General features: G+C 40.4%; 1 protein-coding gene across 2 annotated transcripts in view; it reads left to right on the top strand.

Moving 5' to 3' along the window:
* Positions 1-16574, top strand: part of DNAJC27 (DnaJ heat shock protein family (Hsp40) member C27) — a 90006-nt gene that overhangs the window by 30757 nt on the left and 42675 nt on the right. The window contains exon 2 of one of the 2 annotated variants that reach the window (XM_003411919.4): positions 11651-11733. The exons of the other annotated variant lie outside the window; for it this stretch is intronic. Coding sequence (XP_003411967.1) covers positions 11651-11733 — 83 coding nt within the window. The remainder of the gene's footprint in view (positions 1-11650; positions 11734-16574) is intronic. 2 annotated transcript variants of the gene reach the window in all.

Here is a 16574-nt window from a genome sequence, read left to right as displayed (position 1 = left end):
ACCTGAAACTATAAAGATTATAGAATAAAAAATAAAGACAAACCTTAGGGCCCTAATTTATGGCACAAATGGACTATTAAACATAACTAAAAATGTCCAAACAAGGGAAGATAAACTAGACAACTGGGACCTCCTAGAAATTAGCCACTTGTGCTTATAAAAAGACTTCTGCAAAAGACTAAAAATATAAATCTACAGACTGAGAAAAAATTCTTGGCAATGACATACCTAACAAGAGACTAATCTCTGATATTTACAGAAAACTTGAAACAATACCTCAACAACAAAAAGACAATCCAATTAAAAATGAGCAAAGGGGGGGGGCCAAGATGGCTGACTAGGTAGACGCTACCTCGGATCCCTCTTGCAACAAAGACTCGGAAAAACAAGTGAATCGATCACATACATGACAATCTATGAACCCTGAACAACAAACACAGATTTAAAGAGTTGACCTGAGTGACAGAGACGGAGAACAAACAACTACAGGGAAGCAGCGACTGTTTTCGGAGCCTGGAGCCAGTGTCACAGTCAGGTAACCTTGGCGCCGGGCTTAGGACTGGGCGCAGGGGAGCTGAACACAACATCTTGTGATGGCACAAACACAGGGCGCAGCCCTACCCTCCTGAACTGAGCCCGGGAGGGGGCCCAGCTGGTCTGCGCCGGCGGTGCGGCGACGCGGCTGGTGGGAGAAGTCCCTGGGAGGCAGCGACTGGTTTTGGAGCCGGGAGTGCAGCGTCCCAGCTGGGGAACCATGGCGCCGGGCTTTGGACTGGGCACCGGGGAGCTGAGCACGGCATCCTGTCACAGCGCAAACACGGGGCGCAGCCCTACCCCCTGAACTGACCCCGGGAGGGGGCCCAGCCAGTCCGCGCAGGTGGCGGGAGGAGAAGCCCCCGGGAGGCAGGGACTGATTTTGGAGCCGGGAGTGCAGCGTCCCAGCCGGGGAACCTTGACGCTGGGCTTTGGACTGGCAGCAGAGGAACTGACTGCGGCTTCTGCGGGCCAGACCCTTGGGGCAATCTCTACACAGCCAGCACACATAGGCGACACGCCCCTCGGGAATCTCAGATAAAGTAGTCATCGCAAGCAAGATAAGCATCTTTGGCTATATACCCGGGTGCTACTCTCTCCTGTTTTTCTGAACCCTCCCCTCCCCTCCCCTTCCCAGGCGGCTTCATTAACATTGGAATTTCCTGAGCCAGAGGGAGAACGGCTCCAGCTCCGCGGCTTTGCTTTTCCCTTTTTTTTGGGATCTTTTCCTAACCCATTCTTCCAGCCTGAGAGAAGCAACCACAAAAAACCCAGGGACCAAAAATCCTTCCCTAATTGGACTAAAAACACAGAACCAGCTCCAGCCAAGCATATATGATCCATATCTTGGGCTTTCATCCCTACAGGGAACAAGGTGGCTGTTATAATGCAAAGGCATTTCTGATAGGGATCTGACTGCATTTTTTTTAGCGGATTTACTGGAAAAACAAGTATCCCAGGTCTGATACCTCTGCTTATTCAACAGAGCCCTAACTGACCCACAAGAGGGAACTGAGGGCTGAAGCTCCCCCCAGACCACCTAGCCTCTTGCCTTAGGGGTCTAAGCAGGGTGACACCTACCAATCTGTAGAGGTACTTGCACTGGGGGCCTAAGGTACGGCTGCAGAGCCCTCCCACCATGGTGCTTTAGGAATAGAGACACACCTACCTTACTGACACTTGGGGGAAGCCTGTCAGCATCCTGGCCCCCCTGGACTGTGAACCCCAGCTGCTAATGGAATCTGGTACACGCAACTATCACCACTACTTCTCGAGGTGGATAGGTGTTAGGGGGCAGCACACAGGTGATGACCCAAAATCAGATTCTACTCAAGAATAGTGAATAGACTCACACATATATATCTGGCAACAGCCCAAACCAGCTGATAATAGGTCATAAGTAAGTAAAGGGCTACAACAAACAAGACAGCACAATCTAGTAGCCCATCCACTTATATTGAAAGAAAATAAAACAAGATAAGACTCAGTGAGCAAATATAGAATAAATCACTACAATATCTTAGTGATGGCTTGGAGACAGCAGTCGATATCAAACCACACAAAGAAGCAGACCATGACAGCTTCTACAACCCCCCAAACAAAAGAATCAAAATCTTTCCCAAATGAAGATACAATCCTGGAATTATCAGATACTATAAAAAAACTAATTTACAGAATGCTTCAAGACATCAGAAACGAAATAAGGCAAACTGCAGAAAAAGCCAAGGAACACACTGATAAAACAGTTGAAGAACTCAAAAAGATAATTCAAGAACATAGTGGAAAAATTAATAAGTTGCAGGAATCCATAGAGAGACAGCATGTAGAAATCCAAAAGATTAACAATAAAATTATAGAATTAGACAACGCAATAGGGAGTCAGAGGAGCAGACTCGAGCAATTAGAATGCAGACTTGGAAATCTGGAGGACCAGGAAATTAACACCAACATAGCTGAAAAAAAAAACAGATAAAAGAATTTTAAAAAATGAAGAAACCCTAAGAATCATGTGGGACTCTATCAAGAAGGATAACTTGCGTGTGATTGGAGTCCCAGAACAGAGAGGGAGGACAGAAAACACAGAGAAAATAGTTGAAGATCCCCTGACAGAAAACTTCCCTGACATCATGAAAGACGAAAGGATATCTATCCAAGATGCTCATCGAACCCCATTTAAGATTGATCCAAAAAGAAAAACGCCAAGACATATTATCATCAAACTTGCCAAAACCAAAGATAAACAGAAAATTTTAAAAACAGCCAGGGAGAAAAGAAAGGTCACCTTCAAGGGAGAATCAATAAGAATAAGTTCAGACTACTCAGCAGAAACCATGCAGGCAAGAAGGGAATGGGATGACATATACAGAGCACTGAAGGAGAAAAACTGCCAACCAAGGATCATATATCCAGCAAAACTCTCTCTGAAATATGAAGGCAAAATTAAGATATTTATAGATAAACACAAGTTTAGAGAATTTGCAAAAACCAAACCAAAGCTACAAGAAATACTAAAGGATATTTTTTGGTCAGAAAACCAATAATATCAGATACCAGCACAACACGAGGTCACAAAACAGAACATTCTGATATCAACTCAAATAGGGAAATCACAAAAACAAATTAAGATTAATTAAAAAAAAAATGCTCAAAACAGTGAAGCATTGAAGTCAATATGTAAAAGATCACAATAATCAAAAAGAGGGACTAAATACAGGTGGCATAGAACTGCCATATGGAGAAGCATACAAGGCGATATAGGACAATACAAGTTAGGTTTTTACTTAGAAAAATAGGGGTAAATATTAAGGTAACCACAAAGAGGAATAACAACTCCATAACTCAAAATAAAAACCAAGAAAAACGTAACGACTCAACAAACAAAGTCAAATACTATGAAAATGAGGATCTCACAATTTACAAAGCAAAATGTCTCAGCACAAAAAAGTCAGTGGAAAAATGAAATTGTCAACAACACACATAAAAAGGCATCAAAATGACAGCACTAAACACTTATTTATCTATAATTACGCTGAATGTAAATGGACTAAATGCACCAATAAAGAGACAGAGAGTCTCGGACTGGATAAACAAACACGATCCATCTATATGCTGCCTAGAAGAGACACACCTTAGACTTAGAGACACAAACAAACTAAAACTCAAAGGATGGAAAAAAATAAGCAAACAATAAGCAAAAAAGAAGAGGAGTAGCAATATTAATTTCTGACAAAATAGACTTTAAACTTAAATCCACCGCGAAGGATAAAGAAGGACACTGCATAATGATAAAAGGGACAATTGATCAGGAGGATATAACCATATTAAATATTTATGCACCCAATGACAGGGCTGCAAGATACATAAATCAAATTTTAACAGAACTGAAAAGTGAGATAGACACCTCCACAATTATAGTAGGAGACTTCAACACACCACTTTCAGAGAAGGACAGGACATCCAGTAAGAAGCTCAATAGAGACACGGAAGACCTAATTACAACAGTCGACCAACTTGACCTCATTAACTTATACAGAACTCTCCACCCAACTGCTGCATAGTATACTTTTTTTTCTAGCACACATGGAACATTCTCTAGAATAGACCACATATTAGGTCATAAAACAAACCTTTGCAGAATCCAAAACATCGAAATATTACAAAGCATCTTCGCAGACCACAAGGCCATAAAAGTGGAAATCAATAACAGAAAAATTCAGAAAAAGAAATCAAATACTTGGAAATTGACCGATACCCTCCTGAAAAAAGACTGGGTTATAGAAGACATTAAGGAGGGAATAAGGAAATTCATAGAATGCAAAAAGAATGAAAATAGTTCCTATCAAAACCTCTGGGACACGGCAAAAGCAGTGCTCAGAGGCCAATTTATATCGATAAATGCACACATACAAAAAGAAGAAAGAGCCCAAATCAGAGAATTGTCCCTACAACTTGAACAAATAGAAAGTGAACAACAAAAGAATCCATCAGGCACCAGAAGAAAACAAATAATAAAAATTAGAGCTGAACTAAATGAATTAGAGAACAGAAAAACAATTGAAAGAATTAACAAAGCCAAAAGCTGGTTCTTCGAAAAAATTAACAAAATTGATAAAGCATTGGCTAGACTTACTAAAGAAATAACCCGAATAAGAAACGAGAAGGGCCACATCACAACAGACCCGACTGAAATTAAAAGAATCATATCAGATTATTACGAAAAATTGTACTCTAACAAATTTGCAAACCTAGAAGAAATGGATGAATTCCTGGAAAAACACTACCTACCTAAACTAACACAATCAGAAGTAGAACAACTAAATAGACTCATAACAAAAAAAGAGATTGAAACGGTGATCGCAAAACTCCCAACAAAAAAAAAGCCCTGGCCCGGATGGCTTTACTGCAGAGTTCTACCAAACTTTCAGAGAAGAGTTAACACCACTACTACTAAAGGTATTTCAAAGCCCGGAAAATGACAGACTACTACCTAACTCATTCTATGAAGCCACCATCTCCCTGATACTAAAACCAGGTAAAGACATCACAGAAAAAGAAAACTACAGGCCTGTATCCCTCATGAACATAGATGCAAAAATCCTCAACAAAATTCTAGCCAATAGAATTCAACAACATATCAAAAAAATAATCCACCACGACCAAGTGGGATTTATACCAGGTGTGCAAGGCTGGTTTAATATTAGAAAAACCATTAATGTAATCCACCACATAAATAAAACAAAAGACAAAAACCACATGATCTTATCAATTGATGCAGAAAAGGCATTTGACAAAGTCCAACACCCATTTATGATAAAAACTCTCACCAAAATAGGAATTGAAGGAAAATTCCTCAACATAATAAAGGGCACCTATGCAAAGCCAACAGCCAATATCACTCTAAATGGAGAGAACCTGAAACCATTTCCCTTGAGAACGGGAACCAGACAAGGATGCCTTTTATCACCGCTCTTATTCAACATTGTGCTAGAAGTCCTAGCCAGAGCAATTAGGCTAGACAAAGAAATAAAGGGCATCCGGATTGGCAAAGAGGAAGTAAAATTATCTCTATTGGCAGATGACATGATCTTATACACAGAAAACCCTAAGGAATCCTCCGGAAAACTACTGAAACTAATAGAAGAGTTTGGCAGAGTCTCAAGTGATAACATAAACATACAAAAATCACTTGGATTCCTCTACATCAACAAAAAGAACATCGAAGAGGAAATAACCAAATGAATACCATTCACAGTAGCCCCCAAGAAGATAAAATACTTAGGACTAAATCTTACCAAGGATGTAAAAGACCTATACAAAGAAAACTACAAAGCTCTACTACAAGAAATTCAAAAGGACATACTTAAGTGGAAAAACATACCTTGCTCATGGATAGGAAGACTTAACATAGTAAAAATGTCTATTCTACCAAAAGCCATCTATACATACAATGCACTTCCGATCCAAATTCCAATGTCATTTTTTAATGTGATAGAGAAACAAATCACCAACTTCATATTGAAGGGAAAGAAGCCTCGGATAAGCAAAGCATTACTGAAAAAGAAGAAGAAAGTGGGAGGCCTCACTCTACCTGATTTCAGAACCTGTTATACAGCCAGAGTAGTCAAAACAGCCTGGTACTGGTACAACAACAGATACATAGACCAGTGGAACAGAATTGAGAACCCAGATATAAATCCATCCACATACGAGCAGGTGATATTTGACAAAGGCCCAGTGTCAGTTAATTGGGGAAAAGATAGTCTTCTTAATAAATGGTGCTGGCATAACTGGATATCTGTTTGCAAAAAAATGAAACAGGACCCATACCTCACACCATGCACAAAAACTAACTCCAAGTGGATCAAAGACCTAAACATAAAGACTAAAACGATAAAGATCATGGAAGAAAAAATAGGGACAACCTTAGGAGCCCTGATACAAGGCATAAACAGAATACAAAACATTACCAAAAATGACAAAGAGAAACCAGATAACTGGGAGCTCCTAAAAATCAAACACCTATGCTCATCTAAAGACTTCACCAAAAGAGTAAAAAGACCACCTACAGACTGGGAAAGAATTTTCAGCTATGACATCTCCAACCAGTGCCTGATCTCTAAAATCTATATGATTCTGTCAAAACTCAACCACAAAAAGACAAACAACCCAATCAAGAAGTGGGCAAAGGATATGAACACACACTTCACTAAAGAAGATATTCAGGCAGCTAACAGATACATGAGAAAATGCTCTCGATCATTACCCATTAGAGAAATGCAAATTAAAACTACGATGAGATTCCATCTCACTCCAACAAGGCTGGCATTAATCCAAAAAAACACAAAATAATAAATGTTGGAGAGGCTGCAGAGAGATTGGAACTCTTATACACTGCTGGTGGGAATGTAAAATGGTACAACCACTTTGGAAATCTATCTGGCATTATCTTAAACAGTTAGAAATAGAACTACCATAAAACCCAGAAATCCCACTCCTCGGAATATACCCTAGAGAAATAAGAGCCTTCACACAAACAGATATATGCACACCCATGTTTATTGCAGCTCTGTTTACAATAGCAAAAAGCTGGAAGCAACCAAGGTGTCCATCAACAGATGAATGTTTAAATAAATTGTGGTATATTCACACAATGGAATATTACGCATCGATAAAGAACAGTGAGGAATCTGTGAAACATTTCATAACATGGAGGAACCTGGAAGGCATTATGCTGAGTGAAATTAGTCAGAGGCAAAAGGACAAATATTGTATAAGACCACTGTTATAAGATCTTGAGAAATAGTATAAACTGAGAAGAACACATACTTTTGTGGTTACGAGGTGGGGAGGGAGGGAGGGTGGGAGAGGGTTTTTTACTGATTAATTAGTAGATAAGAACTGCTTTAGGTGAAGGGAAGGACAATACTCAATACATGGAAGGTCAGCTCAACTGGACTGGACCAAAAGCAAAGAAGTTTCCGGAATAAACTGAATGCTTCAAAGGTCAGCGGAGCAAGGGCGGGGGTTTGGGGACCATGGTTTGCGGGGACTTCTAAGTCAATTGGCAAAATAATTCTATCATGAAAACATTCTGCATCCCACTTTGAAATGTTGCGTCTGGGGTCTTAAATGCTAACAAGCGGCCATCTAAGACGCATCAATTGGTCTCAACCCACCTGGATCAAAGGAGAATGAAGAACACCAAGATCACACGATAACTAAGAGCCCAGGAGACAGAAAGGGCCACATGAACCAGAGACCTACATCATCCTGAGACCAGAAGAACTAGCTGGTGCCCGGCCACAATCGATGACTGCCCTGACAGGGAGCACAAGAGAGAACCCCTGAGGGAGCAGGAGATCAGTGGGATGCAGACCCCAAATTCTCACAAAAAGACCATACTTAATGGTCTGACTGAGACTAGAGGAATCCTGGCGGTCATGGTCCCCAAACCTTCTCTTGGCCCAGGACAGGAACCATTCCCGAAGACAACTCATCAGACATGAAAGGGACTGGACAGTGAGTAGGAGAGAGATGCTGATGAAGAGTGAGCTAATGATATCAGGTGGACACTTGAGACTGTGTTGGCATCTCCTGTCTGGAGGGGGGATGGGAGGATAGAGAGAGTTGGAAGCTGGCAAAATTGTCACAAAAGGAGAGACTGGAAGGGCTGACTCATAAGGGGGAGAGCAAATGGGAGTACGGAGTAAGGTGTATATAAACTTGTATGTGACAGTATGACTTGATTTGGAAACGTTCACTTGAAGCTCAATAAAAGTTAATTAAAAAAAAAAAAAAAAAAGGACATGAGTAGACACTTCACCAAGGAAGTCATTCAGGCGGCCAACAAATACATGAAGAAATGCTTGTGATCATTAGGCATTAGAGAGATGCAAATCAAAACAGCAGTGACGATATCACCTCACCCCAGCAATAATGGCAATGATTAAAAACAAACAAAAAGCAGAAAACAAATGCTGGTGAGGGTGTGGGAAGATTGGAACTCTAATACACTGCCGGTAGGAATGTAAAATGGTATAACCACTGTGGAAAACAGCATGGTGCTTCCTTAAGAAGTTAGAAATACCATAGGATTCAGCAATTCCAATACTAGGTATAGATATATATATCCTAGAGAAATAAGAGCCGTGATGTGAACAGATATATGCACACCCATGCTTGTTTCAGCATTATTTACAATAGCAAATAGAAATAACCTAAGTGCACATCAGTGGATGAATGGATAAAGTGTGGTACATACACACAAGGGAATACTATGCAACATTCAAGGATAACGATGAATCTGGGAAACATCTCACAACATAGGTGAGTTATGCTGAGTGAAATAAGTCAATCATAAAAGGACAAATACTGTATGAGACCACTACTGTAAAAAATCAAAACGCACAGAAAGAAACATTCTCTGATGGTTACAGAGATGAGGGGGAGGGAGAGAAAATCACTATATAGTGAGTGAAGGGAAAGACAATACATCATACGGGGGAAGTCAGCACAACATGACCAAGGCAAAGGAAGACACTGACAGGTACGCAAGAGTGAAAGGGCACCAATGGTAAATACTCTTACATACACAATCCTGCAATAACAGTAGTAACAATAATTTGCAAGTACATACATAGGTAGATAGGTAAGCTGAAAAGGTGTGGGATGGCATGAGGAAGTACACCCACGAGCATACATAGGTTTGGCCGAGGATATTTCTGCATACGTATTTGTATGTGCTGTAAATATATCTATACAGTAGAGAAAACGGGGGCACAGTTATGAAAACTTCTTAGCCATAACCAAATACCTCGAGGGACTGAGTCACTGGGCTTGAGGGCTTAGGAGTATAGTCTCGGGGGACATCTAGGTCAATTGGCATGACATAGCCCATAAAGACAATGTCCTGTATTCTTTGGTGAGTAGCAACTGGGGTCTTAAAAGCTTGTGAGGGTCCACCTTGATACAATTATTGGTCTTTTCTCATCCAGAGCAAAGAAGAATGAGGAAAATCAAAGTCTCAAGAAAATAATTAGTCCAAAGGACTAATGGACCACACAAACCACGGCCTCCACTGGCCTGAGACCAGGAGTACTAGATGGTGCCCATCCACCACTACTGGCCACTCTCTTTGGGATCACAGTAGAAGGTCCTGGACAGAGTAGGAGAAAAAATACAGAAAAAAATTTTAAATTCATAGTAAAGACCACACATACTGGTCTGATAGACTGGTAGAACCGCTGAGACTATGGCCATTAGGCACTCCTCGAACCTGGAACTGAACCCACTCCCGGAGATCACCTTTCAGCCAAACAATAGACAGGCCTGTAAAGTGAACAGTAACACCTGTGAGGAACGTGCTTGGAACAGTGACTCATATGAGACCAAAAGGGAAGCATTTTCCCAAAAACAAAGTTCAGAAGGCAGGAAGGGGAAAGGAAGATGGGCAATTGGAAACAGGGAACTCAGGGAGGTTATGGGTAAAGTATTGTCACATTGAAGGGATTGCAAGTAATGTCATGAAACAAAACGTGTTTAAATTGTTGAATGGACACTAATTTATTTCACCCAAACCACAATAAAATGTTCAAAAAAAGAATTTCCTGTAGTTGTCTAGGAGTACATGATGAGGACCTCAACAAAAGTGCTACTGATGGGAATTGGAATGAAGGGAAGGATTGAAGAAATATTTAAAAGATGATTTAGAAAGGCCTGGAATCAAACATGACTTCAATATTTTGATCCTCTGTGATTGGGAAAGAAATGGCATTATTAACTAAACTAGGATGACAGCAGAATGAGCTGTTTTCACGTATAAGATACTCATTTTTAGATATAATGGGACGTCTAAGTAGAAACTAATCTCGTAGATACTTGGAGATGGGAATCATCTTGGGAGGGAGGTCCAGGCTAGACACATATGTTTTGGTGATACTGTTGAAAGCATAAGGCTGGAAGAGGTCTTCACACACACACAGAAAGGAGTACAAGGATTGAGAACTAAACTGAAAACATACCCACGTTTGTTATTAAGGCAAGGATTTTTTTTTTTTTTAACTGTCTAAATTTTTTTTGTGTATGTGTGCTTATGTGTGCTTTAGGTGAAAGTTTACAGCTCAAGTTATTTCTCATACAAAAATTTGTACACATATTATTCTGTGACCCTAGTTGCTATCCTTATAGTGTGACAGCACACTCCCTCTTTCCACTCCAGATTTCCCGTATCTGTTAAACCAGCTCCTGTCCCTTTCTGCCTTCTCATCTTGCCTCTGTACAGGAACTGTCAGATGTGTCTCATGTGTCTACTTGAGCTAAGAAGCATACTCTTCACAAGTATTATTTTGTGTTTAGTGGTCCATTCTAATCTTTGTCTGAAGACTTGGCTTCGGGAATGGTTTTAGTTCTGGATTAACAGAGAGTCCTGGGGCCATGTGTTCTGGGGTTCCTCTAGTCTCAGTCAGAACATTAAGTCTGGTCTTTTTGCTAGAATTTGAGTTCTGTATCCCACTTTTCTCCTGCTCCATCATGGACTTTCTGTTGTGCTCCCTGTCAGGGCCATCATTGGTGGTAGTCAGGTACCATCTAGTTCTTCTGGTGTCAGTCTGATGGAGTCTCTGGTTTATGTGGCCCATTTTGTCTCTTGGGCTGATATTTTCCTTTTGTCTTTGGTGTTCATTCTCCTTTACTCCAGGTGGGTTGGGACCAGTGGATGGATCTTAGATGGCCTCTTGCTAGTTTTTAAGACCCCAGATGCCACTCACCAAAGTAGGATGCAGAGCATTTTCTTACTAAACTTTGTTTTGCCAATTGACCTAGCTGTCCCCCCAAACCATGGTCCCCATACCCCCGCCGTTGTTACTCTGTCCCTCACAGTGCTTGGTTGTGTTCAGGAAACTTCTTAGCTTTTGATTTAGTCCAATTGTGCTGACTTCCCCTGTATTGCCTGTTGCCCTTCATTAAGGGAAGGATTTTTTTCTGAAGTCTTTTAGCATTTGTTTGAAAATGCTTCCTTTTTCATAGTAGTGAATGAGGGAAGCCATAATGAAGAAATGAGTTTGTTTTATGTGTGGGCCAGTATGTATTTACTAAATGCATGTATTTTTACCTTTTTTAGAGCTGTATTATAAAGCGATACTGTGAGAAAAGATTTGTATCTAAATACCTGGCAACAATTGGAATTGACTATGGAGTCACAAAGTGAGTATATTATTTATCTCGGTTTGTAAATCATAGAAATTAAGAACCCTTTTCAAGTGATCTATATTTTCATCTATGTACTTATACAGGCAATCTTGAAATGGAGACTTTAAAAATAAATTGGGAAAGGTAGAAATAAGAGACCTTTACAAATATGTAGTAATCATGGCATTTGTTTATCCAGCCAGGGAATTGAGCGCAGCCAGGCCTTGCGTTAGGTGTAGGAGCTACAGCAATGAGCAAGTCAACACAAAGCCACACTGGCAGTTGCAGCTTTTCAGGAAACACGTTTCTATATAAGCAGGTTTTATTAGCAGGTGTGTTTTTAGAGTAGTTCAAAATGTCCTGTCTAAAAAGTCTAAATATTATATGGGAAATTGCTTTATTTTGATATATGACCTTTATTGCCTATTGAAATCTAGCCAAAATGACCTGGAAAGAGTGAGATTGGGTATTAAACCAAAACCAAATCCATTGCTGTAGATTCACTTCTGACTCATAACGACCTTAAAGGACAGTGTAGAACTGCCCATAGGTTTCCAAGGCTGTAAATATTTACAGAAGCAGACTGTCACATCATTCTCCTGTGGAGAGCCTGGTGGGTTCGAATTGCACTTAGCCACTGCACTACCAAGGTGCCTTGAAATTGGGTATTGTTGTTGTTGTTAGGTGCTATCCAGTCAGTTCTGACTCATAGCGACCCTGTGCACAACAGAACGAAACACTGCCCAGTGCTGCATCATCCTCACAATTGTTGTTATGCTCGAGCCCATTGTTGCAGCTACTGGGTCAGTCCATCTCCTTGAGGGTCTCCTGTTTCTCGCTGACCCTCTACTTTTCCAAGCATGATGTCCTTCTCCAGGGACTGATCCTTCCTGATACCATGTCCAAAGTATGTAAGACGAAGTCTCACCATCCTTGCTTCTAAGGAGCATTCTGGATGTACTTCTTCCAAGACAGATTTCTTCGTTCTTTTGGCAGTCCATGGTATATTCAATATTCTTCACCAACACTACAATTCAAAGGCGTCAGTTCTTCAGTCTTCCTTATTCATTGTCCACTTTTCGCATACACGTGAGGCTATTGAAAACGCATGGCTTGGGGTCAGGCACACCTTAGTCCTCAAGGTGACATCTTTGGCTTTCAACACTTTAAAGAAATCTCTTGCGGCCAATTTGCCCAATGCGTCTTTTGATTCCCTTACTGCTGCTTCCATAGGTGTTGATTGTGGATCCAAGCAAAGTGAAATCCTCAACAACCTCAGCTTTTTCTCTGTTTATCATGATGTTGCTTATTGATCCAGTTGTGAGGATTTTTGTTTTCTTTATGTTGAGATGTAATCCATACTGAAGGTGGTGGTCTTTGATCTTCATCAGTAAGTGCTTCAAGTCCTCTTCACTTTCAGCAAGCAAGGTTCTGTTGTCTGCATAACGCAGGTTGTTAATGAGTCTTCATACAATCCTGATGCTCTGTTCTTTTTCATATAGTCCAGTATCTCAGATTATTTGTTCAGCATACAGATTGAATAGGTATGGTGAAAGGATACAGCCCACACACACCTTTCCTAGCTTTAAACCATGAAGCATCCCCTTGTTCTGTTCAAACGACTGCCTCTTGATCCATGTATAGATTCCTCATGAGCACAATTAAATGTTGTGGAATTCATGTTCTCTGCAGTGTTCTCAATAATTTGTTATGATCCACACAGTTGAATGCCTAAGCATAGTTAATAAAGCACAGGTAAACATCTTTCTGATATTTTCTGCTTTCAGCCAAGATCCTTCTGACATTAGCAATGGTATCCCTGGCTCCATGTCCTCTTCTAAATCTGGCTTGAATTTTTGGCAGTTCCCTGTTGATATACTGCTGCAGCCACTTTTGAATGATCTTCAGCAAAATTTTGCTTGTATGTGATATTAATGATTTTATTCAATAATTTCCACATTTGTTCAAATCACCTTTCTTGGAAATAGGCATAAATATGGATCTCTTCAGTCGGTTGGCCAGGCAGCTCTTTTCCAAATTTCTTAGCGTAGACAAGTGAGCATTTCCAGTGCTGCATCAGTTTGTTGAAACATCTCAATTGGTATTCCGTCAACTCCTGGAGCTTTGTTTTTCGCCAATACCTTCAAGTGCAGCTTGGACTTCTTCCTTCGGTACCATGGGTTCCTGATCATATGTTACCTCCTTGAGTAGTTTATTGTCAACCAATTCTTCTTGGTATAGTGACTCTGTGTATTCCTCCCATCTTCTTTTGATGCTTCCTGCTTTGTTTAATATTTTACCTGTAGAATCCTTCAGTATTGCAACTTGAGGCTTTAATTTTTTCTTTGGTTCTTTCAGCTTGAGAAATGCTGAGCTTGTTCTTCACTTTCGGTTTTCTCTCTCCAGATCTTTGCACATATCATCATAATACTTTGTCTTCTTGAGCTGCTCTTTGAAATCTTCTGTTCAGCTCTTTTACTTCATCATTTTTTCCTTTTGCTTTAGCTACTTGACATTCAAAAGCAAGTTTCAGAGTCTCTTCTGACATCCATTTTTGGTCTTTTCTTCTTTTCTTGTCTTTTTAATGACCCCTTGTTTTCTTCATGTATGATATCATTCCACAACTCGACTGGTCATTAGAGTTCAACACGTCAAATCTATTCTTTTTTTTTTTTAATTAATTTTTATTAAGCTTCAAGTGAACATTTACAATTCCAATCAGTCTGTCACATGTAAGTTTACATACATCTTACTCCCTTCTCCCACTTGCTCTCCCCCTATTGAGTCAGCCCTTTCAGTCTCTCGTTTCATGCCAATTTTGCCGTCTTCCCTCTCTCTCTATCTTCCCATCCCCCCTCCAGTCAAGAGTTGCCAACACACTCTCCAGTGTCCACCTGATTTAATTAGCTCACTCTTCATCAGCATCTCTCTCCCCCCTGCTGACCAGTCCTTTTCATGTCTGATGAGTTGTCTTCGGGGATGGTTCCTGTCCTGTGCCATCAGAAGGTCTGGGGAGCATTGCCTCCGGGATTCCTCTAGTCTCAGTCATACCATTAAGTATGGTCTTTTTATGAGAATTTGGGGTAAGTCTATTCTTAAGATCGTCTCTAAATTCAGGTGGGTTATACTCAAGGTCGTACTTTGGCTCTTGTGGACTTGTTCTAATTTTCTAATTGGGTATTAATGGGGATTTATTTGGAGGTGAATCAATAGTAAGTTCAGCTTGGGGAGATAGGGTTTAAATTAGAAGGAAATAACACTGCTAAAAAGTAGAGTTGAGGCAGCACACACCCTAAGCCTGGAATTTCAGGCCCTCACCATTCTGGCCCCAACCTAACCTTCCCCTTTCTCTCGTGTTACATTTCTTTACACGTTTTAGTTTCCATCCACCCTGAACTACTCCTGTCATGCATCCCTATCATGGTGCCATTATTCATTCTGTCCACCTGCAGTGCCCTTGGCCATTGGCTCACCACCTGTCAGTTTCTCCACAGGTTAAAACACTGCACCATAAAAAAATAAGGCCTCCTAAATACCTCCATATCCGTCAGGACTCTTTCTGGTTGCAAATTACAGAAATCTTATACTTCTTAGTGCTATTAATGATATTTATCATACATTGTCCTGTGTTGTTATTATTTGTAGTTGTTTAATGTCCCCTGCTTATAAGCTCCTTGAAGATGGTGCTGTTAATATAAATTATCTTCAGGTGCTTTGTACAGTGTTTATATGTATTAGGCAGTCAACAAATATTTGTTATTAGGTAAGATCTATACACCTAAACAGGAAATTTGCAAGATTAAAGTATGAGAGCAAGATTCAAGATGATAGATATATAAGGTATCTACAGCAGAGAATGCCGAGTATGTGAAGGGCAGAGTCAAGGTCAAGTGTATCCTTCATGATTGTACTTAAAATAGTTCCTTCAACCTACTTGAATCCCATGGTATATAAAATTCCTGGCTTCCAAGTCAGAGCTCTGTGTAATGCTTTTGTATCACCATTTTTCAGCTGATAGCAGCAGAGTATGTTTCTGCAAGTTTTCTTTAAAGAATGAAAATGTACCTTTTGGCTATGGAATGTATGAAACTCTTCATCTAAAATCCACATTTCTCTCCTTCTAGTTTCTCCCTTTTCCTTTTCCTACTTCGGGGCACAAGATTTCATCAATAATATTGCAGAACATCCTATTTAAGGCAGTTTTGTTTTGAATCCATATAAGTTGCTAGTTTATTTATCCAAGAAATGAGAATTGCCAAATTATGCCACAGAACTATGGTTTATTCAACCAACTTTTCTGTTTCTGGCTGAAATTATTTTTAAAAGATGGTTGTCTCATAGTGAGTCGAAACCAAAAAAACGAAACCCATTGCCATTGAGTTGATTCCGACTCATAGCAACCTATAGGGCAGAGTAGATCTGCCTCATAGAGTTTCCAAGGAGCAGCTGGTAGATTCGAACTGCCGACTTTTTGGTAGCAGCTGTATCACTTAGCCACTGTGCCACCAGGGCTCAGGAAAATAGAACTGACAGAAATTCAACTTGAAACAATGCACACAAATAAAAGGGTCTTCGTCTAATCCAACTTCAGGGATGCACCTGGGCCTTAGAGATGGCTGCAACCAGGGGCAGAATATAGCCAGGGCATTTTCACTTCATCTCTCTCCTTTTTGACTTCAGTTTCTTAAGTGGACTTCCTCTACACAGCTGCCAACAGCTCTCAGGTTCATATTTTTTAACTTAACTTCTTTAAAAAAAATCTCAGGGAAGGTTTTGATTGGCCCAGGTGTGATAGGTACTTTCCTGCAGCTCGATTAGCTGTGGCCTGCAGAGTGTAATCAATAAGATGGCAAAAC

The sequence above is a fragment of the Loxodonta africana genome, chromosome 12 (assembly GCF_030014295.1).
Source record: "Loxodonta africana isolate mLoxAfr1 chromosome 12, mLoxAfr1.hap2, whole genome shotgun sequence".
Classification (NCBI taxonomy): domain Eukaryota; kingdom Metazoa; phylum Chordata; class Mammalia; order Proboscidea; family Elephantidae; genus Loxodonta; species Loxodonta africana.
The sequence above is the reverse complement of the archived record's forward strand: the minus strand, read 5'-3'. Positions and strand labels throughout refer to the sequence as shown.